Below are 25,529 nucleotides of genomic sequence, written 5' to 3' on the forward strand. Positions count from 1 at the left end.
TGAAGTGATAAAGTAGTAGAGGTGTTTTACTTAATTGTTTTATATTTGTGCACCATGTTCCTCTCTGAAGAAAAGATCGCATTGGTCATTATCAAAATCTAAGCGTTGCTTGCTCTTCTGTTACTAAGCTGGTAACATGACTACGAGTTTTCATATCATACACACTTCTAATAAACTTGGTTTCTTCTTTTCCTGTAGTGCATAGTCACTGATACCAAAGAAAATAAGCATTTCTTATAATGCCATTCAAATCAGTGGGCTACGTTTTCACTTTTAATTATCTTCTCTGTAGACAAATTGTCATTTTATTTCACTATTAAGTGAATAATTTGAGACAATGTGATTGTCAAAGCAGGACTTATTGTTTTATTTTGTTTGGTTCTCTTTTTGTCTTCTGTGAGAGCAAAGCGCCCTGACATCGTTTAACTCGTCTGGACATAAATTGAAATTTTAATTTGGATTCATTAAGCACTTTGCATTCTCCTCTCCTGCTGCTTTGAAAGTTGATGGAAACTATCATTCCTTTCAAAATAAATTATCCACTGATTTTCATCTTACTTTGACATACAGTATGCACTCTGTCCTAGGTTAAATAAAAACGGTTAGAATCTATGGGAAGTGTATTTTTTGGTGTATGGAGTAATTTTTACAAAATTTGAAGTGAATGATTTAGATTCTGAAAAGGAATAGTTTGCACATTTTTCTTGTTTAAAGATATTAATGCAGAGATATTGACCTAGAATCAGCCCATTTGACCCTCCAGTAATGTTTGTGCAATGACAGCATAGTTTTCCATTTGGAACCCTCCCCCCACTATCCCCTTTCATTATTATTTTTTTATGTGATCATATTTAAGTTATTCTGATAGGTTTGATGCTCTCAACACCCCTCTGCTGGCTTACTCTTTTATTGCTGTGCTTGTTCAGTGGTAACGTCACACACACAAAATGTCAAGAGCTTTATTTGCATTAGTCATTTTGTATGGCATAGTTATTGTGCCCTGCTTAACAGATACATGCCAAGCTGCCTTACCTCAGTGACAAGTAATTCCTCCTTCTGGCTAAGCCTTTTGAGCCACAGGACGACCTTTATATCCTGCAACAAATGCCTTTTCCTTTCCTTTTATTTTCATTGTTTCTTTTCCTTTTCATTTCTGTTTCTCGTTTTTTTATGTTGATGCAAATTTTGTAAACAGTCATCACAGCAAGCAAATAAAACATTGTCAAACTTGAGCCTTTTTTGTTCTTAAAATTCACACACACTCTACCACACAGTCAGTTATTCTAAAAGAGTGATGTTACCAAAGCAAGGTCATATAATAAAGGAGTGGCCAACATCCTCCCCTCCCCAACCCATCCTCCTTTAGAAAAGAGAAAAAAGGCACTGTGCAAGCTCTGCTTATACCCAATTTCCTTCCATCCAATCAGGCGATCCTTGAGAGCGGACGGACAAGTCGGGCTGTTTATGAGGAGCCTACAGGATGGGAGGAGGAGGGAGAATATCGGCCACTCCACCCGTTATAAGCCTTCCTCATCTCTTGCTTACTCGCTGCACATCAAAGAGGAGGCCGATCTGGAGAGCGACCCAGAGTCACCTCTCAGCCATAACCACAGCTCCAGACCCACTGACCTTTTCAGAAATGGATCTGCTTCCTGGAATTCCAAAACTCAATTTGGGGCCCTCCTCAAACTCAGAACCAACAGTGAGGCTAGTGAGCGCCTTAAAGACATACCAAGGTTGTTGGAAGCTGCTGGACTTTTGTCAAAGTCACTTGCCTATGAAAAAGGAAACCTCCCGGAGCACTGCACAGACCACAACTTGTCCCTTTCTCAGTCACCGTCTTTTGACCTCAAGATTCCCCAGGTGCGGGTTTTGGCCACGGGAACAGACCCGTCTTGGGATTCCCTGTCCACCGAGTATTCAGGTTCACTTTGTGAGAACAGTCTGGGAAAGACACTTCGTTCTATTCTACCCAGGCAGATTAATAAGAAGAGCAGCGGACGTTTTAGTAGCTCAGGTGCAGAGAAGGAATACTGGCCTTACGACACTGACCGCCAAGCCTTGGGGGGAAACTATCCTCTGGATTCAGAGTCAGACCTAGGTAACAAGCAGCCAAGGAAGAAACGTGGCCGGTATCGACAGTACAACACTGAGCTGCTGGAAGAGGCTATTGTCGTGGTTATGGGTGGGAAAATGAGTGTGTCTAAAGCCCAGTCGATCTATGGCATTCCGCACAGCACCCTGGAATATAAAGTTAAAGAGCGACTGGGGACCCTGAAAAATCCCCCCAAAAAGAAACTGAAGCTGATAAGCCAGGTAGAGGAACAAGATGTCTCTGAGTCCCCCGAGAGGAAAGAATCCCCAATCTCCCAGCACGTTGTTTCCGAGAAAAAAGAGAGCGCATCTGAAGATAATGCATAATGGATTCTCTCATCCAATAAGTGATATAATCATTAAGTATTCATCATGATGTCCTTTTTGACCAGACTGATGTTGCATTTGCCAGACAGTGGCTGACTTGTTTTTCCTTAAAACCTCAATAGATAGAAAATCCAAATGCCCATATTTATTTTTAACTTATTTAATTTGGTCATTGCATTACTCTAAGTGTCTTTCTGCCCTACAAGTTATAGGCATACTTGCTGTTAAATTTAGATAATTGTGTTGAAAATAATAATTCCTGACTCACTAAATATTTGTTCAACACAAAGCCAAATTGAATCATGTCTAAGGAAGTGGCGCCCCTCAGTGTCATCTCTCAGTACTGTTCAGAGCACATGGTTATACATTCCATGAATATATGTAGTTAATACTGCTGTGTGTGTGTGTGTGTAGACCCTGCGGATATAGGTGAAAACATTTAACACCCATTGTTGTTAAGTGTTTATGGACGAGTCTCTGTCACTGTTTTGCAAATGCACTTTTATGACTAAAGTGCATATAAGAAAAAACAGTATGTCCAAACAATAATTCAAAACATTTATTATTACTGTGTGTTTTAGAATAGTTTCCTTTTGAATTTAAATTAAGCTATCTTCACAAGAATGACAGTTTTTTGCCACCTACTGTATGTTTTGCTGTATTAGTTTTTTTTTCCATTACCTTCACTGCACTCAGGATAAATTCAGAGTGGGATGCAGTACTTGTCAGTCAAAGAAAATGTTTCTGTCAGGAAATGGATTACTGTATACACATAAATATACCTCAGCTACAAATATGCTAAATAATTGCCTCATATATGTCACCTAACTGGACAGAATGGTTAACTTTTGAGGTAACATTTCAGGATGTTTTCCTGACAAGTATGTGTGTCCTACTCGTAGATGTCAACCTACCTTAACTAGTTATCAGTAGCATCAGCCGACATTCTGTGTAATGTAGGTGTCGTCTTTTTCAGACTTCAGGTATCATCTCTGGGAAGCCTTTCTCTAAGACTATGAGAAAGGCAGAATTTTTCTTTTTCTTTTGATCTTAAATAATGCAAAAAACAGTGTCTCTACACATGTATTAACATATACATATATAGTACATGCATACATGCATATCTTGCTTGGCCATGGCACAGGATGAAGAATTGTCTCTTCAGTTCAATGAACAACACTTGCCTGGTTTGCGAGGATGATACTCAGTTGCAGTAACCTTGTTTTTCATAAACCATGAACTAGCTAAACTTTTGGTATCAGATACATTTTAACTCTCTAAAATACATTCAGGTATTTCTAAAAATATTTACATCAGGTAAAACAAGACCACAATATCAGTTCTGCGTTCATGTAAGTAATATCTAAGTGCAGCATTTGTAGAGGCTTTTTTTTTTTTTTTTTTTTTTAACAGAACTTAATCAAGCAATATTAGCAGGTGGAGCCTAATGTATTGGCTGACTGTGCTAGCTTGTTAACATTTGCGTGCCAGCCAAGTTAGCTAACTTGTTAGCTACTGTTGCAATCATGCCTCAGTCCATACCCAGCTATTAAGGCAAAAATTCAATGAAAGTAAATGTCTTGTCGGTTATTTTTGGTAACTGTAGTTTGTATCATACCTAAAAATTAAGGTTAAAATCTTCAGTCACAAATCTTCATCGCATTCCATTTTTATTGAATTTTTGCCTGGACCAGGCATGTTTTTGACTCTGCTCTATCCATTATTAACTCTATCAGGACACCTCATTGTGCATTATTGCTTGTACCTCAGGACATTCCAGAATATGGTATCATTATTCTTTTATCAGGTTGATACACAGCTCTAGCAGATATTGGTAATTGGTTAGATGTACACAATGTTGCTGAGATGAACTTGGGAGTTTTTGATTGCACAAATGATTCGTTCACGGCAAGTTTTTAACTCAGATTGTCATCATTTTTAAGTGAGATGGTTCAGAAGTAAAATATATTTCAGGGTCTTGCACATCCTAATCCGTAACACTATAACAATAGTTTAACTTTATGTTCAATGGTGAACTTACTGACAGGTGCGTTTCTCTATGTTTTTGCCATTTCTTGTTTTGAATGGAGAGTCTTTAATTGATTCTTTTTCAGTGTGGTTTGCATTTCTCTCACTTAATGGTTAAGCTTTTCATTATTTGTAATGGATTTACCACTCTGAGTTGCATATATATTTTTACACATTTTCACAAAATGTCTGAATAACCTTGGCTTAGTTTTTAAAAAAAAGTCAACGAAGCTGCTGCTTAAAGTACCTTTGTACAGTTTAGTTAAATCTAGTCACTGATTCTGTCATTAGTTATTCTTGCATTGACAATCATCCACCATTACTCAAAAGTCACTCTTTATTTTGTCATTTAAAGTGTCAAATGTATTTTAAGTAATATATTAAATACATATAAATGTTTTAGGTTCATTGACAGATAAGACATGTTATAAAACATTTACTCTCCCCACTGTTTATTGTAGCAAATCTAATGGTTGACTACCTCAACTGGAAAACAGCTAACACAGTCTACTGATCAAGTAGCTGATTTTATGTAGCAGTTTCTCATGTACACAACTTGCAGTTCTAAGCAAAGGCCATTAAGTCGTTAAGTTGTTTTCGACAGTAGAAAATGATCAGCGTTCAACCATATGTAAATATTTCAGTGTGTCTTCATAGTTAATTGCACAGTGGTCTACTTAATATTTTCTTTTTGTTGTGGTGGGGGTGGAGTGGTGGAGGGGACTTGATGTTCGGACAATTGTGACAAAAGCATTTTTGGAGATCTCCTGCTATCAATATTTTTTTCCTATAGTGGGAGAAGACTTTACCTCCCCTCAAATAGATAATAATGAGTTATTTTGTTAATGCAGTATTTATTAAGAAATGATTATCAAATAATAACTTTATCATCACTTAAGTAACCATGAATGTAAATGGCTTTAATGAAACAACACTTGCATAGCTGTTTATAGAAATAAGTAGGTAATGCTTAAAAAGTATATATTTAACAGCCTTACATGATAGATGTGAAGGGATAACATTTAAGATTGTCCCACTTTATTCTGAGAAAAGTTGGGTATCTTTTGCTTGGTAAACTTAATGTATGAGGACAAAAGTCTTTACACAACTGCTAATGGCTTCTCAGATGACTAAAGAGTATCCATGTCCATAAAAAAAGTATATATAGATTTTGTATATTTGATTTTAACTTTTACACCATACAAAGGAATGACTGGTTGTAATTTGCATGATTGGACTAAATCACATATGTCAGTGGGAAGTTAGTTGTATATGGTGAAGTGTATCTTTAAGGATGTTTTATCGGTAATATTGGAGTGTTAGTGTATTTACCGTCGAGTCAACAATGTATCAAGTAGACTAAATGTGACCCTGAAATATTACTTATCCTGTTCAAAATCTGGTTAATGGTTCATTGAAGATGTATGATAAAATCTCCCATACAGTAGTTTGTTATTGCCAGATTATTTGTATCCCTAATGTACAGTGTATCAACATTGCCAATGAGTTAACACATATGTTTGTGTGCTTGTGAAATATTGTGGAATTGAGTTGTAATTTGGTTTGCTTCTGCTTGTTAGGTTAGTGATTTTATTACTATGGAAGAAAAAGGCATGTACTTTGTGTCAGTTTCTTACTGCAGTGCTAAGTGAAAGAAAGGCCGAAACCCTCAGGGACAAAACACTTAACACTCATTATTCAGGTACTCCACTATACTCCTTAGACATTGAAAGCAGGGATTTGAAGTTAATGATCTTAGCAAAACAAATTGGTCATGTTCCAGTTGCAACAAAAGTTATTTTTTTAATCTCCTGAAATATATATTTTAATCTCTATAAGTTACATTTGAGACATTTTGGCATGCCATACAAATCACTTTGTGTGTGGAGCCAAAAAACCTTAATACATCTTTTTACAGTTTTATTTGTTTTATACTCTATTACACTATGAATGTCCATATAACGTCAGTGCAGGTAAGATGCTGGACAAGGGATATTTAATTGACATGTTTCTTTCTAGTTCAGTGCCTCAAACAGCGCATATTTAATTTAAAAAAACCTGCTTAAAGTAAGATTTCAAAGCAGCATGTCTGAAGATTTCAGCAAGACTCTTTTCAATTACTGCATATGCATTATAGCTTTCAAGCCTCCCACCTCCAAGGTTGTGTTTTACCTTTTGTGATTTAAAGCTGAAATCCGTAATGGCTTTTAATCACCGTTCTGTTCTTTTTACATCCATCTAATGGAGTATACTAAATGATAAACCAGGCAAAAAAAAAATCTGCTTTCAACCAAGTTATTACTGGTATTAAAAAAGATTTTTCACATTCAGTCCACCTGCTTGATCCATAAAATTTCACTTTGCTGTATAGCTGGAAACTAACACTGAGTATGTTATACAGCAGGCCTAACACTAGTGCAAAGTTACAGATTTCAGCTTTACTATGTGAAAATCAAACTATTAGTAGCATGGTACTTTGCCTGCATTATTATTTTTAGTTGTTTCCAAACATAATATTGGTTTGACATTATCTGGTTTGAAAAATTTTAGTCAGCAGAGGATCAGATTTATTTATATATTTATTTTTTACTCTATTCCTCTGCAGTACACACTGAACACAAAGCTATTTCTCTTTTTCATTACACAGCATAGCCTTGTAACATGTCATCTCAGGAATCCAGATGTGGTTTCTTTTTTCTGGTATTTTGCTTGTTAAAAGACCACAGAGTAAGCTATTCTGTGGTCTTTGAAAGGACACAGTTACAAGATGAATATGTTTTTGACATTATGTGATGGCATAAATGCTCCAAAGGCACTGTAGGATTTTGTAATAGACCTACCTCACTGACAACACTTTAGCCAGAAACACATAGCCCCCCAGTTGACTGATTAACTAAGATTTGCATTGACACAAAGAAAACCTCACTGGTATTTGAATAAGTAATTTTGTATATGTTCATTCTGTGTTTTTATCTTTTATGGGTTAATATGTGGTTAAGCTGTTGAGCACTTCTGTTTAAATATCACCCTTTGCACTAGTTACGAAATACATGAAAACACGACAAAAATGGTGTCCTTTATATTTCATCCTAACATATTTGCTCTTTCAAGTGATCAACATGTGTATGACTTGTTTCAACTTGTTTTAATCAAAGTGGGCCACCATTGCTAAATGTGTTGTGCATGTGTAAAATCTTGATGTACACTGTAACAAAAAGCACCACTGTATAAAGAAGAAAAGATGTAATAGCTGTAACAATGTAATTGGTCAGGCGCACTGGATGAAAGATTCATTTTTAAATTCACCTATTCTTCTAATAAATATGCAGTGATAAACATTGTAATGCATTTGTGCATTATTTCACACAAACATTCAGTTTCATCTCTTTTTGACAAGTTTATTAAGGACTTGTAATAGAGGACATTTTTCTACATTAATGTAGAAAAGTGTCCTCTATCATGACATACTTATCAATAGTATGAACCTGTGTTACTACTTGCTACTTGATGTGTAATGACATGTATTTTGTTGGGTTTTTTTTTCTTCTCAGTGAATCTCCATACTTGAAGGTTTCCAAAGCAAAAGACCTGCAGTCCACCTCCACACTGGAACAGTTCATGGCCAAACTCTGTCCCCACCATCAGAGACAGATAGTAGATGCTATAGGTTTTCTACAGACGGAGGTAAAAGCTCTTGCAGCTTCCAATACACACCAAGACTCTAACTCCACTTCTGGGATGCATGGACCTGGTTATTCCACTGCGAGTGTAGTTACCCCAGAGAAGCCATGCCCTGAGTTAAGGCTTCCCCCTGAACCCACTTCCAAGTCTGAAGTCCAGGATGTGTCCCATTCTGTCCCAAGCAGCTGTGCAATGAAAAAAGTTCCAGAGAATGCGGTATCACTAAAAACATCTGTTACCGGCCCCGCTTTGGATCTTCGCAGCCCTGGGTCAGGGAGTAACCAACCAGCTTTGGTCACCCCCACTGCTAATTCAGTGGATACAGATAACAACCTTCGTGGTAATCATGCACCTCTCAAGATGAAAATCATGACTAGCAATGTTGCTGATGGTAAAAAGTTGTCATGTGTGCTCAACACCTCTCTTTCATCTCACTCTGACTCTTTGGAGGACAGAGAGGAAAACTCAAATTCATCCAGCAGAACAGAGACTCATAGTGCTAGACTCAGCTCCTCTGTGAAAAGACACATTCAGACTAGTCACACACACCAGGCTAAGCAGAGAGAGACTCCTGGGCATGCCAGATATACACCAGCAAAACTGTCTTCAGTCCACAGGACCATTCCTTCAGATTCTCCACGGACTGCCAGGAAAACCATCAAGGCATCTTCTGATCATCGGGCCCGGGATTCTGCTTGTAGGGGACTGCCTGACCCTGATCTTGGCCACTGTGACATTGTTTATATTGACAAACCTATTACAGAGTTTATTAAGAAACAGCAGCGCATGATGGTCCCACGCCGCAATGCCAGAAAAAGTACCAGAGGACATATGTATTCAGACGATATCTGTGTGTTAAAAACTGTACGTACGTTGGCTGGGAGGGGCAACTGTCCTAATCCAATGCCAGAGCTGATCACATTGGTCACCCCAAAACAGATACTTTCAAAGCCCGAAGGTGTACCACCCGTGGATATGCCTTTTGCTGGAGCGTGCAGGGAGTCAATGAATCAACAAATGTCCACAGAAGAGTCAGATGAGAGTGTGATACCAGGAGCAGGAGATATGGTGGAGGTAGCAGCCAGTGAAGTGGATGTTATAGTTGAAACTAGTCAGACAGATCAGTGCCAGAGCAAGGGACACTCTACTCCTCCGTCTCCGATCCCTACACAGGACAAAGAAACAGACATCAGCACAGACGTAGAACAGGATACAACTGCAGATTCAGGGTTGACAACAGCAAGTGAAGAATGTGTTGCTCAGGCTCCACTTGAAGCAGAAAAAGTTAATGATGCTGAGACTCAAGAGGACATACGTGAAAGTACAACGCAAATAGTGGCAGAAACAGTAGTGCAACCATTAGAGAATATTGCCACAGCTGAGCTCCAGCTTTCATCAGATGAACTGACCAACAGTGATCCCATTCTCCAGCAAAATAGCACCCCATCACCACTGAATGAAGTTGAGGAAGAGATGGAGGAAAATAAACTGGAGGAAATACAAGATGAGCAACCTCAGGAACCAGAGACTGAAATAGACTACGATAAGTTTGATGTAACAGAAGAGTTGAACACCACAGATTCAGCAGAGGTGGTGAAAGAGCCAGAAACCAAAACAAATGAAACAGTTGACAGTGTCATGCCATTAGTGACTGAAGATGATAATGATGATAACTATGACGTGTCCTCAAAGACACTTGATGCTCTCTTGAAGGAATTACCCCCTTGGCGTAGAAAAAAAGGCACTGTAATCACACTACCAAAGCGATTAAGACAAACAGAAACAGTGGTAGTGGGTTATGTTAATGGTAGACCCATATCAGCCTCTGACAGAAGTCTGCGTCGTAGATCAAGTAACAGCACCACATCACCAAATAAAACCCCAGTGAAATCTAGTCATAATGTATCCAACAAGGCTGCTCTTGCTTCAAATGTTGTTTTAAATATTGAAAACAAAAATCTGGACAAACAGCTACCTGAAACACACATATCTATAGGATCAGTGGAAACTCCAACTTTTATTCAGCAGGACAAAGAAACATCATCTGCCACGCCATCAAAGTCAACCCCTAAATTACCCTCAAAGATTAAACAAATACAGAAACAAAAGAGAGGTCAGAGACTTCAGGATAGTTTGCCTGTCCTCTCTGATCAGACTGGTGATCATCCTCAGAACACCGAATCCAAGAGGCAACTTAGATCAGCTGGCACACCAGTTTCACTGCCCACTTCAGATGCTGTCACGTCAGTTTTATGTCCGAAACATACTACTGCTGATGCTCATCCATCTGCAGAACACCTCCCCCCTCCTCCTCCGCTTCCTTTTATTTCTCCAAGCATGCCATCTCCCCCTGCAGTCTCTGAACAGTACCAACAGGACATAGTCCCAGAGGCAGCTGTGGAATTAAACACTGAAAAATCTCAGTCGGTAGAGACAGTCTCTGAAGAAATACAAAAAACCGAAGGTGAAAGTAAATTACAGGCCAAACAGAAACTAAGGTCTGCAAAGGCTGTGGTAGATGACAGTAATAGTGAGAAACTGCATCTTGGTGGTGAGGTGTCAAGCCCTGTGAAGACTGAATTACAAACACAGATTATGCCATTAAGAAGTAAACGGGTTCTCCGAAAGGAGACGGAAGCAGGAGATGTCTCTTTCCTACAGAAGCCAAATGTAGAATCCATAGGAGACAGGTCTGCAAGTGGAGATGATAGCAGTTCTTCCATTTCAGACAAACCCACAAGAATGCCGTTAAGGAGTGAAGGTAGTAAGCCAGACACATCCCAGCAGTCTGGTATTCAGTCACCACCAGCAGACAACAAGAAATTAGCTTTGAGATCACAGAGACTGGCTACCCCTTCTAACAGTGGTCTTGCTGTAGCTGGAAGACAGAATGATGTGGCTTCAATTATCAGAATAAAGCCTGAAAAAATAATTCAAGCTCAGGTGAAAGCCCCTCCAGTTTCTGTAGCGTCAGTGCGTGCTCACAGCTCAGCTATCCCTTTCGTTACACCGAGACCTGAGCCCCCAAAACAAACTGCTAATAAATTCTTTGAGACTCTAACTGGAGAAGAACACCAACATCTAATTACAAATCTGAATGTTAAGTATGATAAAATGCAAAAAGGTTGGGTACAAATGGACAAAGAGGGTCAGCCGGCGACAAAACACAAAAACAAATCAGACAGACAGGCAGCTATATGGAAGAGTAAACGCAGGGCACGAAAAACAAAGTCTTTAGAGCACCAGAAATACTCACCAGTCCAAATGCTTTTCATGAAAGGTTTTAATCTCACCAGTATTTGTCGCTGGTTCCTTGAATCAACAGAAACAAAGTCCCTTGTCATTGTGAAGAAGGTGAATACACGTCTTCCATCAGAAGCTCAGCTATGCTTCCACAGCTCGTCTAGTGCTTCAGGGACCTCACAGGGGGTATTTCCAAGCCTACAGGCAGAGCGCTTAAAGAAACATTTGAAAAAGTTTGCCATTGCCTCTCCTGTAAAGAGCAACCCCAAGAGTCAGAAACTGATTGCTAAAGCATTAGAGCAAGAGGCCCAAGCAGTCAAAGGGAAAGAAAGAAGAGAACTTCCAAGTACTACTCAGACTTTGGCTAAATCGCACTCCTCTGAAGCCCTCGTTCAGATAGGTGAACCCCAGAAATCCTCTGGTAAATCGAAGAATCCGGCTAGTGCAAGGATCTTACGGAAATACTCTAATATTCGAGAGAAGATGCAGGTTCAGCAAACCAGTGTCCGACTGAAAGAGGCCTCAAAAACCTTAAGAGCCAACAGTATGAAAAGACTTGCACCCACAAAGTCTGCCGCTAAGTCAAATCTGAAACGTTCTCTGAAGGCGCAGAAATTACCCCTGCCTGTCCGTAAACAAATGAAAGCATCTGCAGGAAAAATTGAAAGAAGAAAAACATTGGCTGGCAAAAAACGCGCTAAGCACCCTGTTCAAATGAGAGCAGTCAAGGGTCAGGGCACTAGTAGGGCCTCAAGAGATGCAACAAAAAAAGAATTGCCAAAGAGATGTTCTCAACGACTAGGGTCTCCTAAAACATCTGAACATAAACTCGTCGACGCATCTAAAAGCAAGGTCGACAATAAAAAACAAATTGAAGCAGAGAAAGTGGAAGTGGAAAAACCCGCTGTGAACAAAATGAATGCTGCAAAAGTCCAAACAAAGGAATCCTCACACCCTACAGTCGGTGAAATCAAAGGTACCGAGAATGCTATCGAACCCCCACAACAGAGCGTGGATGCCAAGGTTCTGAGTTCACCTGACCAAGTATTAACAAGGTCCCAGAGAAAAATGGAGGCAACGGTCCCTCTGAGTGGGAGCCCCAGTCCCGCTTCAAAGAAGGCCAAAAAGTCTGCAAAAACGCAAAACACATCTCCTAAATCAGTCAGGAAAGCTGAGGAATCCACGAGAAGTGGGACTTTAAAGTCCCCTGCAAAGAGAAGTCATGCAGCCTTGTTGCCACGCAGTGCAACAAAATCGGCAACAAAGAGAGCTCAGGAGCTTTCAGAGTCCCCAGCTAAGCGCACCAGGACATCACTCTCGAAATAACATGGACCCGCAGAGCTGCAGAGAGTGATCTTGTTTATTTAGAGGATTCTTTGATTTCCTTTTATCTGGAATATATTCAGAAGGACTCTCACCAAACTCTTCAGAGGATACCTTTTTCAGGATGCAAATATGTGTGAAGAAGGAACAGAATTTTCAAGCTTTTGTAAAGCTTCAGTGTGAAAATACAAATGTGATAGATTATTTGATGAGCATTTGCTCCGTTCAGGGACTACACACAAGTCCTACACGATGTCTAGCAGATGTAGTTGCTGTTTGGCTTTATGTTTCAGCACTCTATGACACGGCTGGAGGTAACAATAGCCTATCAAGCCTCATCAGTAGTTGGGATAACAGGCATCAAACTTTGATGTAGTTAACAAGGTGACCATAAAATCATTCACCATCCTTTTTTTTGTTATGTTTTGGATATTCATGATTATTGTTTTGGATGACTGCATTTACTAGTTAAGAGTTTGCTATGAGAAGGGAGATCATCTTTAGCATGAAAAAAAATGTACTTGCAGTAAGTAGGCAGCTTGTATCTCCAGCCTGTCTTCCAATTGCAACATTGTGAATATGTGACTGTTGTGAACAGGTGCCTTATTTATGAAGTGTAAAGTAATAGAATGTGTAAAATGTGAACTCTCCTGTCCTTTAGTTGAAACAGCTTTCAGTTCCTGGAGGGGCAGTCAACATTCATTTGCTTCACGGAGTGTGTGCTAATAGTTTCCGTTCCACATGATATGTGCCTTTAAGTCTTATGCTGATTGAGGCACATATTGTGTGGAACGGAAACTATTAGATTAGATTTTCTGATTTACTCTTACCTGACAGGTCTATTTTCATATGCCTGTTTTCCAGCAGCATTAATATAAAATTGTTCTTATATTTGTATTAGATGTTAAAGCAAATACGAGTTTGCGTTGTCCAGAGAGACAGGCGTGCTCTGTGTGTGTCATGGCAGTTGTTTGTATGTTTTATGTTGTTTTGGATCAGTTTTCGTGACTGTGTATCTCTGCAGTTACTCCAGGCCATTGCACCCCTTGTTCTCTGCTCATAATAGTGACTTCAGTTTGAGTATTTTACCTTCTTCTGCATGTGTTAAAGTCTTGTTAATGTGCAAACCGTTTCAGCAACTCAACTTACTAGAACTGAAAATTCAGAACTATATATTTATACATTTGATCTTTGAATATATTAACCCCATGTAAGACCATGTGCACATTCAGTGCCCGTCAAGATGCTGGAGTGAAACATCATCTGAGATTACTTTGGAAGTATTGTTGACAAAGTGATAAGCCAATATTCCAAACAACAAAGGCTTGGAAAGTATATATGTGTATACTTGATTGGTTAATATAATTCCATTAATGGCACATTACAGGATGATAAATAGCTTTCCTGATTATTTTTAAGTTGGATATGAAGTTTTTGGGGTAGTCTAGTCACATTTCTGAGTTGTTGCAGTTTTATTGTTATGCTTTTTTCTGTTTTAATTGTCAGTGACTGTCAGGCAGATGTTCTCATAATGTGAAGTTTCGTTACTTCCACAGTAGTAACTTACATTAGTGTGTTGTCAAAGGAAAAATACCATTTTTAGCACAGTGTTATTTTTTTATTATGGTCATTTCTCTTTGGAGGATAAATCATCTGTAAATGCAAAACATGTCTGTCATGTTTTTATTGTTATTTAAGAACTCCATGTAGGCTAATGAATTTAGCAAATCTAAAACAGCCCACCAAATATCAGACTTGAACATGTTTATTTACAGTTGCTATTTAAAGATTATGATTTTGTATATTAGAAAGAAATAACTGCTTTATTTGTGGTAATCCCAAGAATGATACATCTTTATGTTAAAAACTTTGTATTTTTGCTGGAGTTGATATAAAGATGTTTGAATTTTACGTCCGCTTCCTTGGCTCTTTCGTAACAGTGTTTTAATGTTATTTAATCAGAGAAAGTTGAACTAAAGAAGGATCTAATAAGATGATGTTAGTAAAAGAAGTGGACAGAATGAGCCGGTGAAAACTAAGGAGCTTGATAAACTTGAAACAAACTAGGTACCTTTGATGCTGAAGTATTAATAGAGTTCTGAATGGCTTGAGTGTGAGTTCAAGACAACTAGGCAGTTGAGGCCCCCATTCTCCTGGTGGCCTGTGCCTTTATGGCAAGTCTGGCATTTTGTTGCCAATGAAGGCATTGCATGTGATGGTACCTACCATGACTTGCCATACGGCTCATGATCGAGAGTCCTGAGAAACACAGGAAGCTCCTACTGTGAGACAGATTGGTAAACAGTTGGCCTCCAACACCTTGGTCTCTGTGGAGAACTGGGGGTGAATGAATGATTTCACCAAAATCAATATGGCATGAGAGACATTGGTGATTCATTCACCTTTTTAGTGAAATGTAAAAGTAGTCTATCTAACTGAGGCTGGAGAGACAAGACAGAAATACTGATTGTTTTATTTTGTTAAGTTGATGGGTCGAGCCTGTGCTATCTGAATGGGTCCAACCCATGAGAGCATCTTTTCGTACATTTTTTAAGCCTGTATTTGTTTACATTTCCTGTTAGCAATGTGTAGACAAGTATCACTGGAGTGCTTTGATACTTAAAATATAATGATTCTCAGGCAAGTCGTGGAAATGCAAGAAGCTTACTGTTTTTCCCCTATGATTTCTAAGCAGATGTGCAGACGTTTATTCATGATAGGCATCAGATTTTACTCTGAGAGTGGAACTCACTTGACTGCAGTACCCTGTTGGTCCAACTAAAATTAAAGTCTATCTGCCCAGCTGAACTGCTGGAAAAAAAAAAATAGTATTTTGTTTGTGGTAGTTTTTTCTGAAAAGTCCATTGAAGTGATGGTCTCGTAGGAACCAAACGTGTAACATCACGCTCTTGGAAACACACCAGGAAAGGGTAGCATGTATGTGAGGGGGGAGACAATGACATGGAAGCACTAGCAACTTTGTCTGCCGTGCATGAAAATGGAGCAGAAGGCATGCATTTCTTCCTCCAGACATACCCACGAATGTTAGGACGAATGTTAGGAGTAGTACACACCAAATGTCAAGCTGACCACCAATTCCTTAGTTTTGACAGGAGACTTGTTGACTCTGATAAAATCCAAACAATTACAAAAAATTCAGTTTTCATTTCTCAAGCTTGGAAACAACAGTTAACAAAAGAAAACATCCCAGACAATGTCCAATTCAGTAGCTGTTGAGAATTGTAGCTTTTCCAATTTCCATTTTCTCTAAGCACATTTAGGTTATAGGCTTATAAGTTTTGTTCGGTAGCAAATAAGACACTGAATGAAAGAAAAAAAAATGACAACACATTCTTAAAAGCACACACATTTAAGTTTAATTAATGAAAAAGAGTGGAGGTTTGGTAAACATTTTGTCGGTGGCACTACATACATTCAGCATTGGGAGTTTTTCAGTTTAATCCCACCATCAATCCTGTAACAAAAAGCAAACAGACAGAACCCAACCAGGGATATAGTTTTTGCACCAGTTCAATACAACAGAGACATTGTGTCATTTACAATAACATATTTATGTATATAGTTCATAGGATGGAAAAATCTGTGTTTTTCTGGTCATGTGACCAGGTAACTGAATTACATCTCAATATAGCACAAGCACCACTAAGATGTCTACCAGGAAGTTGAATGCACCAGTCCAGTACAGATCAGTGCAGAGGAAGGAAAGGAGACATGAAAAGAAAGCCACATTCGACTAAAGATGCACCTTTATGAGGTACACAGCCTAAGAATTACAGTGACTGTTCACCAGTATCCTTTATGAGATCTTCTTTTAATGTTATTGTACACCACTGGCATCACAACATCGGCATGTAAAACAAAGTCAACATGAGTAGCAATATGAATAGGAGCTCTGTGTGCATTGTACCAAGCTGAGATCTGGGTCTGCAGCCTTTCACACTATAAAGAGACTTTTAACATTTAGATCAGCAAAATGGATAAACGCAGTCTCAGTCTGCAGGGAGAACAATGCCTTAAGCTATCCTGATGGACTGTCACTTATCGAACAGTATGTGATTTCTATATCTTACATCGGAAACTAAATTACAGCTAAAAGTTACCACTTCATGAATAAGCATAGGTCATATTTATCTATACACATTTATACATTCAGGTATGACTGTTGTGTTCACTGTAATTGGCACCATTTCTTCTTTTTTTGTGTGTAGATAGCCAGCCAGAGCTGACAGACATTGAAATGTCCAGACCATTTATTTTCATTTATTATCTGTCAGTGCTAGGCATGTAATGCTTCACACAGTTGCTAGAACTAGGATGATATATCTTAACATGATCATTGTCCACAGAAGCAACTTCATCCTATTTCTTCTGGCTTGACAGCAGCTTATGATCAGATGAGCTTGACTACTTTAACTTTGTTGAACTAAAAACCCCTTCTTTCTACGGCAAACATCTCTCCAATTAAAATGATAGAAATACAACCCAGAACTTCAACAAAATGAACATGAAAACAAGCCTCAGAAGCCTTTAAGTGTTATGGTAATTACAAGGTAAATTTGAGGGGGGACATGTCTTAATCCCAGATCTGACCTCTCCAGCTCTTGCAGCAAACGAGGAATGTCTAAGCCGGAGAGGAGGAAAACACTGTCATAACTCGTGGGTAAGTGATGTTACAAATACCTTTTATTTTTATGCTCTTTTTACTCATAATTTTACCTTTTTTCATCTTTTTGAAATTTTTGCAAATATCTGAAAGACAGCAACATTTATGCCTTTAACGTTCTACAGGAAAACGCCTTTAGATAAAATAAATAAAAACAAGCACAGACTCTCATGAATTAGATGTAATATTCACATGGAAGACAACATATACAATATTAAACATATTTCTAGACCAATACTGCCTCCTATACAACAAGGCCAACCAGCTGCTGTATTTTTGGCCAATTAACGTAATTAATTACCTTGTTGGCGTAAGTGAGATCAACAAATAAAAACACCTAGGGAACCAACTGAATGCCTTTCCACAAGTCCCAAAGCTTCCAGAAACAGACTTCCTCTTTAACATAGAAAAATACTATACCAAAATGAAATACAAATATATATATATATTAGAATCTGTTAGGCATTTCTATATAAAGGGTTGTTGGGGAGGATTGGGGGTTGGGGCGGCTAAAGGAGTTAGGTTACATCATGACACAAAATATAACAAAAATAAAAACAAATCAATATAAGAAATTAGACAGAACAAAACAAAAATTAGAAGATGATTCTGCAACCTTTTGTTTTGTAATAACATTTATATTGATATTAAGAAACTCTAAATATTTGTTGGCAAACTGTTCTCCAGACATGCAACAGTTTGCACAAGTTTAATACTGCAGGCATTAAGAGGAGCGGGACTTCACAGCCTCCTGCTCAAAGGGGGTGGGATTATGCAAATCATCCTAACCCTGAGGCAATGTATGCTGGGGGAGTGATAACCACTGGGCACTGCCAGCGCCAGACTGGTTTGCTGTATGAACAGAACAGATAGTTGGACCACACAAGCCCTTTGCACTTTTACAAGCGTCAGTGGCCTGTGTGTAAATGTATGTATGTCATGCATGTGTGATCATGTACTTCAGAGAGGTGTATGACTGTCATTTTCAGTGCTGCTAGTCAGTGCAGTCTCTATTTTTATGTATTTTCTATGTTGCGGTACTTCACAGCAAACAACTGTGACACCAGACCACCTGGCCTCCAAGCCACGACATCCGCACGGGATTATGTGCCACTCTAACCCTACCTTTTCTTTGTTCACTTCTACATGTGCATGTGTGGATGGATGACTGTATCCTGGCAGAGAAATTGCTACACCAAACCAACACCAACTTTAACTCAACCCAAACCATATCCAGCCCAGTCCAGGTAACCCAGCCAAGCTCAACTCAAGATAGCTTTGCCAAGTCAAACGGTCCAGCTCTCTTCTCATCCCTCTGTTTCTCTCTTTTTGTCTTTCTCTGCCTTGCTTCTGCCATTCTTAGCCGGACTGGACTCCACTGTCCTCACTGCCTCCACGAAGTAAAGATGGTAGATGGTGGCTAGGCTGTCAGAGGCCTCTCAGATGGATGGGGAATTCACACTGGGTAATTTGGGTTGGAGGGATGCCTCACGCTGAATGCAACACCTTTGAAATCTCTGGACCCCTTGGAACAATGTTGCAAATACAATGGTTTTGTTGCAGTTGATGTCACTTCTACATTGTTGCCATGATGTTGGTTTCTCTGTGTTACTGGTCACACACCCTTGGAAGGGGAGGAAATGTCCTATTTTACAAACACTGTTGTCCATAATATATAGATAGAGGTTTTATATATACTCTTTATAATCTTCTCTCTCTCTCTCTTTCTTTCTTTCCTTCCCTCACTTTCCTCCAGTCCTCTCTCTCTCTTCCTTTCTTCCTTCCTTTCTTTCTACCTTCTGCTCGGCAGCAGCAGCAGGAAATGTGAGTGAATGGTGCTACATGCAGCCCGCACAGCCGCACTTGATGGTCTTCTCCACTTCCTCGCTGAAGGAGGTTCCATCGCTGCATTCGAAGGTGTATTTCCGACGCTTCATTCGTTGGCTGGCGCAGCAGGCCCCAGTGTCGCAAACTCCGGTGCACTCCACCCAAGAGACCATGCGTGTTGTCTGGCAGATGGCATAACCTCTTTGTACCTGGTAGAAGTTTCGCACAGGCTCCCCTCGACACTCAGATTCTGGAAAACAGATATAGAATACAGATATTAGTACGGTGAAAAAATAATAACACTTTTTGTATTTTCCTTTTTGGTTACGTCTTTTTCCCTTAATATCACAAACTGACACCAACCTGCGTCACAAAGTTCCCCAGTGTAACCACTTTCACAGTGACAGTAGGCATCGCCTGTGTCTGAAATCTGGCAGCGACCATGTTTGCAAGAAAGACGTCGGCAGGGGTTGAACAGCTCCCCCTGTTGGTTACACAGGGCACCGCGATAACCCTCTGCACACTCACAGCGGTACGACTGGGTGTCCAGTGGGATGCACTTTCCATGGACGCACCTACCAAGAGACAATCATCTCAGTCAAAATTCCTGCACAATAAAAAAAATCTAATTGGATGTTTCAAAACTTAAAGAGCACTGAAAAAGGTTCCCAATTGTCACTGGTGAAAAATAACTGAGTATAGTACTCAAGTACTATTTTAAGGTACTTGAACTTGACTTGAGTAATTTTCATTTTATGCTGTCTTATACTTCTGCTCCACTACATTTCAGAAACAGTGCATTTTTTTCCTGACAGATGTACTTACTGGTTACTTTTAAGATTTTATATTTAAAAAAAGCTTTGAAAAGACAACACCTTATTAAGGATTGTTAAGTGGTTTTTAGTCTACGAGATGTTAACTGCCACTTAAAATGCAAAGCTAAAAGAACTGTCCAGAAAATAAATACTTATGTGTTTGATTATGATTTTGAGTGCAGGACTTTGTAACAGAGTATATTTACATTGTGTTGTTCTATTGGTACTTTTACTCAAGTAAAGAGTATTTCTTCCACCACTGCTCAGTTTATGTGAAGACAATAGACCATAAGATATTTGTCAGGTATAAATTTTATCCAGTTTGCTAACATACTTGCTGCCCTGGCAGGGGTTGGTAGCAGGTTGGTCACAGTGCGGCCCACTCCAGCCTGGCTGGCAGTGGCACACTGGTCCCTGGACCCCATCAGGCTGACAGATGCCATGTACACAGTAGATCTTCTTGCAGGGCTCACAGCCCGGCACCACACCAGGCTTCATCTGGGTCTTGGTGAAGTCCTGGAGCTCGTTGTTGATGTACAGGTTCTGGATACAGCCATGGAAACTGGAACCGTTCTGGATCTGCCAGAGACGGAAAGAGCCTGAATGTACGTCCACTGGCATGCCTGGAGGGGAACAGAGAGTAAAGAGATGACGTTCAAAGCTGTGAAGATGTGCATACTGGATCACAAACAGACAACTAACACAGGGCTGGTATGAGTGTAATGAAGGAAGGCTTTTTCAAACATGCGTGTCTCAACAGTGCGTATACAATTTGTCAAATTAACATTTAACATTCACATTAATTTTGATATTTTGAATTGGCACCACGAGACACATCATCCTTGAAACAGAGGACAGCAAAAGGCAAAGAGGTATGCAAAATTGTCTAATGTGGTGTTACACAACACACAACACATCACATCACTAAAAACAAACTGCCATTCCAGGCTGTCATGGCAACAAATGTTAAAGAGACTTTTTTGTCATTAATCAGCCAAACTGACTATATCACACATTAAAAATAAATACGATTGTATTTTGTGCAAGCAAATCCATGCAAATACAAAACAAATCTGAAAGAAAGACTGTGTCTGGTAGTTCTTATGATAATCACTAGAGGGCGTTCTTACACACTAAAAAGAAGTGCTGTAAGGACATTAGAACTGTTGGTCTGTAAAGTGGTGTATTGTATGTTCATGTTCACTATAGGTTGTGATCTGTCATTTTTGAGAGTTTTGAGCGTTTCATTTGTCAAGGTGAAATGGGTTGTTTGTTCATTACACTTTTAGGGAGGTCTGATTAATGTGTGGCCCCTAGCAAACACAGTCATGACTGAATAGTGATGGTGTGGGTGGAGGATAGGGTTTGGGTGGAGGTAGGATGGGGTTGCAGGGTTGCATGGTTGAGGGGAGGGGTTGGTTGCGGTGGTGACAAAGCGAAGGGGGAGGGGTGGTGATTGACAGTAGTGTAGTAGTTAAGAGTGCCTGCAGAGGAGGGAGGTGTGTTCTGGAGAGGGCCCCTACCCCCCACGTATAGCGGAGCCTCCCCGTTGAGGGGCCGCACCGCCCCAAAGCTGTCCATTGTGGTAGGGAGACCCCCATCAATGGACAGGTTCACCATCTGGTCAAAGGTCACCAGCTCCACCGTGTGGAACTGGCCATCGTTGATAGTCTCAGTGCTGGCAAAGTAAAACAGAGAGTGGACGTGAGATGTAAAAATACAAATGTTTTCTCCATGAATAGGAAACTTCAGCCTTTCAAATAATACACAACACCTTACCTGTAGATGGCATGTCCTGGCTGGCTGCCTGGATCATAGCTGACCTTGACATGACCTTGATAGAGCTCCACTGCAATATGATCATTGTCTCCATTGTACAGCAGGATACCATTATCCTCAGCTGTTGACACCTTGAGAGAGAGAGAGAGAGAGAGAGACAATGCAACAATGCATTTCAATTATTCAGGTTTCAACAAGACAGCATCAACACTCAGAAATCATATATATACTGTATATACATGCTCACACATTAACACACACTGTGAATACCTGCAGGGTGATGTTAGCTTGAGGCCAGTTCTTGAGGTCAGACAGCAGTAGATAGGAGTCTCTATCAACAAAGTTGACGCTGACCAGCTTCTCGCACCGTGGTCCCCCGAACTCCGGAGGACACTGGCACAGGGCGCGTCCTCCTCGCTCCACACATGGTGCGTTGTTCTGGCAGTCGGCCAGCTCACACAGGGACAGTGGAGATGGGCGAACCTCACACAACTGACCACTACAGAGAGAAACAGAGTGAGGGAGATTATTTTAGAAGGACATGTTAGTAAGCAGAGGAAGCTAAGTGGACAAAATAAAGTGTGAGCATGCTAAATGTGTGCTCTTCTCACCTGTATCCTTCAGGACAGACGCAGGAGTATCCATTTAGCTCATCCATACACTGAGCTCCATTCTGACAGCGATGCTCCTCACAGTCATTATAGTCTAAACTGCAGTCATCACCAACATAACCAGGAGAGCACACACACCTGCAATACACAAGCACAATAACATGAACAAGGGCAAAACTAGTCTAGTCCTAGTCTGCATATAACATCTGTTTTTCAATATGTAGGATCACCACTGTTCACTCACTTGGGTCCAGTGGAGGTGATGAGGCAGGTAGACTGATGTTTGCAGGGGCTCCGACCTGGGGCACACACATCTTCCATTTCTTCACACATCTCCCCTACACAGAAAGAAGGATTTACATGATTAAACTTGAAAATTTCTTGTTTGGACAGGGGGACTTTTATGCAGTTCCAGAAGTGTCTTTAGTCGAACTGTGCTATATGTACTAACCTGTGTAGTGAGGGGGACAAAAACAAGTGTAGTTGTTGACTCCATCGATGCAGGTGGCTCCATTCTCACAGTCGTTGTCTTCGCAGTCGTCAGTGTTGGTTTGGCAAGTGGGGCCCTCGAAGCCCAGTGGACATATGCAACTATGATAACATGCAAACTCATTATGTCATTGTGCTAAGTTCTTCATGAGGTAAACAAGATTTTGGTCCTTTTTTGCACTAATTTCAAAGCTTGTCTTCCTCACCTGTACTCTCCTTCCTCCTCGTCCTTCACTTGGCAGGTTCCTCCATTGGCACACGGGTTACTCACGCAGGCATTCAGAGCTGTCTCGCAGTTCTTGCCCTGAGACAGAGAACACAGTTTGCTATAAATTATACATACTTCAGCACCTGTAACACACTGAGGTACACTTAAGGGAATATTCACAGATAGGTGGTAGCATTGTGCAGCTCTGACCTTGAATCCTGGAGGACAGCTACACCTGTAGATCTCCATCAGGTCACTGTGACAGATGCCTTGGTTCAGACAGGGACTGGACAGACAGGGGTTACACTTGGCCAGCACTGCAGTGTCCACATCTCCTGGGTCAATAACATGCCAATAATAATGATTTGCACGCAGATACAAATGCTACTTACATGATATTTCCATGTCCAACATATTAACTCACCTGTACATTCAAACTTCTTTGCAGGTGTGGTGAGCAGCAGTTTGCCTTCCATGTCCTGTGGCCCTGCGCAGCGGGCGATGCCAGGCTCTTTGTAGCTGGTCTTCACCCAGTCAGACAGCCAGCGTAGACGACAGTCGCAGTACAGAGGGTTGGCACCAATTGCCCTAGTAGAGCGGAATAAATGCATCAGTTTTTGATGACGTAGGGTGGCTGTTTTATATTTGTCAACCTCTTTGAATTGGGTAACAAATTCAGGCCATGTCACTGTAGTATGCCACATCACCAGCAGGTGTCTCTACACCCTTGCACAAAACGATGCATGTCAAACTCAACTTGGTGCACTAAACAAACTGCTCCTGACAGTAAAACAGATTTCAAGTTTAATGCTCAATGCCACATTGTGCCATACGTCATCTGAACGAGGGTTTCTCAATTATAGCCAAAGGTGTGAACAGAAGGCACTCTTAACCACTTCTGTCATGGCGGTCGTGAATCAATGCCGCTTTGTCCTCCCGCTGGATGCACAAACACTCCTGAATCGATGCTGTTCCATTACGCTGGAACACAGGCTCATCTTTCAGGCCGAGCCGATAGCTGACACCTGACATCTGCTAACATGAAAGGCACTTGACTGTGACTGTGGATCAATGGCTCCCCTTCGTCCCTGCCGTCACCATGTTTTTACACAGCCTTGGCTCTTATACTGCTCTCCAAAAAGTCTTTGTTTGGTTCTCTCCATCCATCCTTCTTCCTCTCCAAGTTTGACACTGATAGGTCTATTGATCAGTGACTGTCAAGGGATGATGGGAATATCTCAGCTGGATGACAGAGGGCACACTGCAAAGATACTTCTGTGTAGTCGCACATATCTGCACAAGCACACAACGGCTGTACAACACACACCCGACGGACGCACACTAAATTACAGACATACATAAACAAACACTAAAGTCCACAGACCATGGAGAATCTGTGTGTGTTAGTGAACGTCTGTGTGTGTGTGTCTTGGAGATGTGACAGAAAGATGAGACAGTAGAAGGGTCTGTGTGTTGTTTTAACCACAGGACTGCGGTTGATTAAGGGAGGGCTTGGCTCATGCGCGGGGCCCACCAAAGCGGACTACAGACAGTCCACTGTGAGCCACACTCTCCGGCTGTCTGACCAGATGCCCTCTGTGCCTGAAAGTCTATATGTGTGTGTTTACATGTGTGCAGACTTCACAAACTCAGTGGTAATTGCAGAAAATCTCTCATGGGCTGCCACTGGGGCATACAGTTGTGTGTGTGTGTGTGTGTTTCACTACTTACAAGTGAGAAAGTGAGGACACATCACTGAAGATGCCATCAGGAAGCTCGGAGATTTCATTGCCATGGAGAGACCTTAGAGGTTTTGGGGGAAGAAGGTGACATAAAATAGAAAATTAAAGACCATAAACATATTTCAGCATAGAAAAAAAAGTCTGTGTAACTATAACTGCTGATTACACAGTTTGTTGATTAGCTGAATGACAGAAAATTAATTTAAAAAGGTCAAATATTTGGTCATTACAGTGTCTCAAGTGTGAGGATTTGCTAGTTTTCATTGGCCCCTGACAGAACTGACCTGTGCTGTCAGTCAGTCAAAATGAGCAATTTAAAAATGTCATCTGTGTTCAGCCTTTTTTCCCCACAATTTGCTAACATCTTACAGAGAAAAGGAATCATGAGAAAATAAACAACACATTAACTGATAAGGATAATAATCGCTAGCTGCAGCCCCACATACTGTTTTTTAGTTTTCAGACAACTAAAGCCAGAAATAACTGAGATGCTGAGGGATATTTCGGTATTGTGTGGGGTGGTACATATTTCTGGTTGAGCCTTGTGCAGCTGGCAGAGATGTGAGGCTCTGTAAGTCTGGAAAAGACTGGTGTCAAGTTTCTATGTGTGTCTGGCTGGCAGGGCCAACAAGTGTACAGAGGAAGGGGGGGGGGGGGGTTACTGAGTTGCACCACATG

General features: G+C 40.5%; 2 protein-coding genes across 6 annotated transcripts in view; one reads left to right on the plus strand and one right to left on the minus strand.

Annotated features, from left to right (window-relative positions):
• wu:fc17b08 (ligand-dependent corepressor) overlaps positions 1–20,278 on the plus strand; it is a 33,375-nt gene extending 13,097 nt beyond the window's left edge. The window contains exons 7-9 of one of the 3 annotated variants that reach the window (XR_006844566.1): positions 8,001–18,627; positions 18,744–18,845; positions 19,137–20,278. Coding sequence is in view for 1 of the 3 variants with exons in the window: in XM_046402556.1 (XP_046258512.1) it covers positions 1,428–2,421 (994 nt within the window). In the remaining 2 variants the exon portion in view is untranslated. Of the gene's footprint in view, positions 1–1,427; positions 7,794–8,000; positions 18,846–19,136 lie in introns of those variants that run through there. The other 2 variants (XR_006844565.1, XM_046402556.1) reach the window with 2 other exon arrangements.
• slit1a (slit homolog 1a (Drosophila)) overlaps positions 16,048–25,529 on the minus strand; it is an 85,455-nt gene continuing 75,973 nt past the window's right edge. For 2 of the 3 annotated variants that reach the window (XM_046402557.1, XM_046402559.1), the window contains 13 exons: positions 24,841–24,912; positions 23,534–23,697; positions 23,320–23,444; positions 23,108–23,205; positions 22,864–23,003; positions 22,657–22,750; positions 22,413–22,550; positions 22,072–22,300; positions 21,802–21,932; positions 21,546–21,700; positions 20,357–20,645; positions 19,571–19,782; positions 16,048–19,457 (listed from right to left, as the gene is read on the minus strand). In XM_046402557.1, coding sequence (XP_046258513.1) covers positions 19,219–19,457; positions 19,571–19,782; positions 20,357–20,645; positions 21,546–21,700; positions 21,802–21,932; positions 22,072–22,300; positions 22,413–22,550; positions 22,657–22,750; positions 22,864–23,003; positions 23,108–23,205; positions 23,320–23,444; positions 23,534–23,697; positions 24,841–24,912 — 2,086 coding nt within the window. In that variant the 3' untranslated portion in view covers positions 16,048–19,218. The remainder of the gene's footprint in view (positions 19,458–19,570; positions 19,783–20,356; positions 20,646–21,545; positions 21,701–21,801; positions 21,933–22,071; positions 22,301–22,412; positions 22,551–22,656; positions 22,751–22,863; positions 23,004–23,107; positions 23,206–23,319; positions 23,445–23,533; positions 23,698–24,840; positions 24,913–25,529) is intronic. The other variant, XM_046402558.1, reaches the window with a different exon arrangement.

Source organism: Scatophagus argus, chromosome 10 (genome assembly GCF_020382885.2).
Source record: "Scatophagus argus isolate fScaArg1 chromosome 10, fScaArg1.pri, whole genome shotgun sequence".
NCBI lineage: Eukaryota > Metazoa > Chordata > Actinopteri > Scatophagidae > Scatophagus > Scatophagus argus.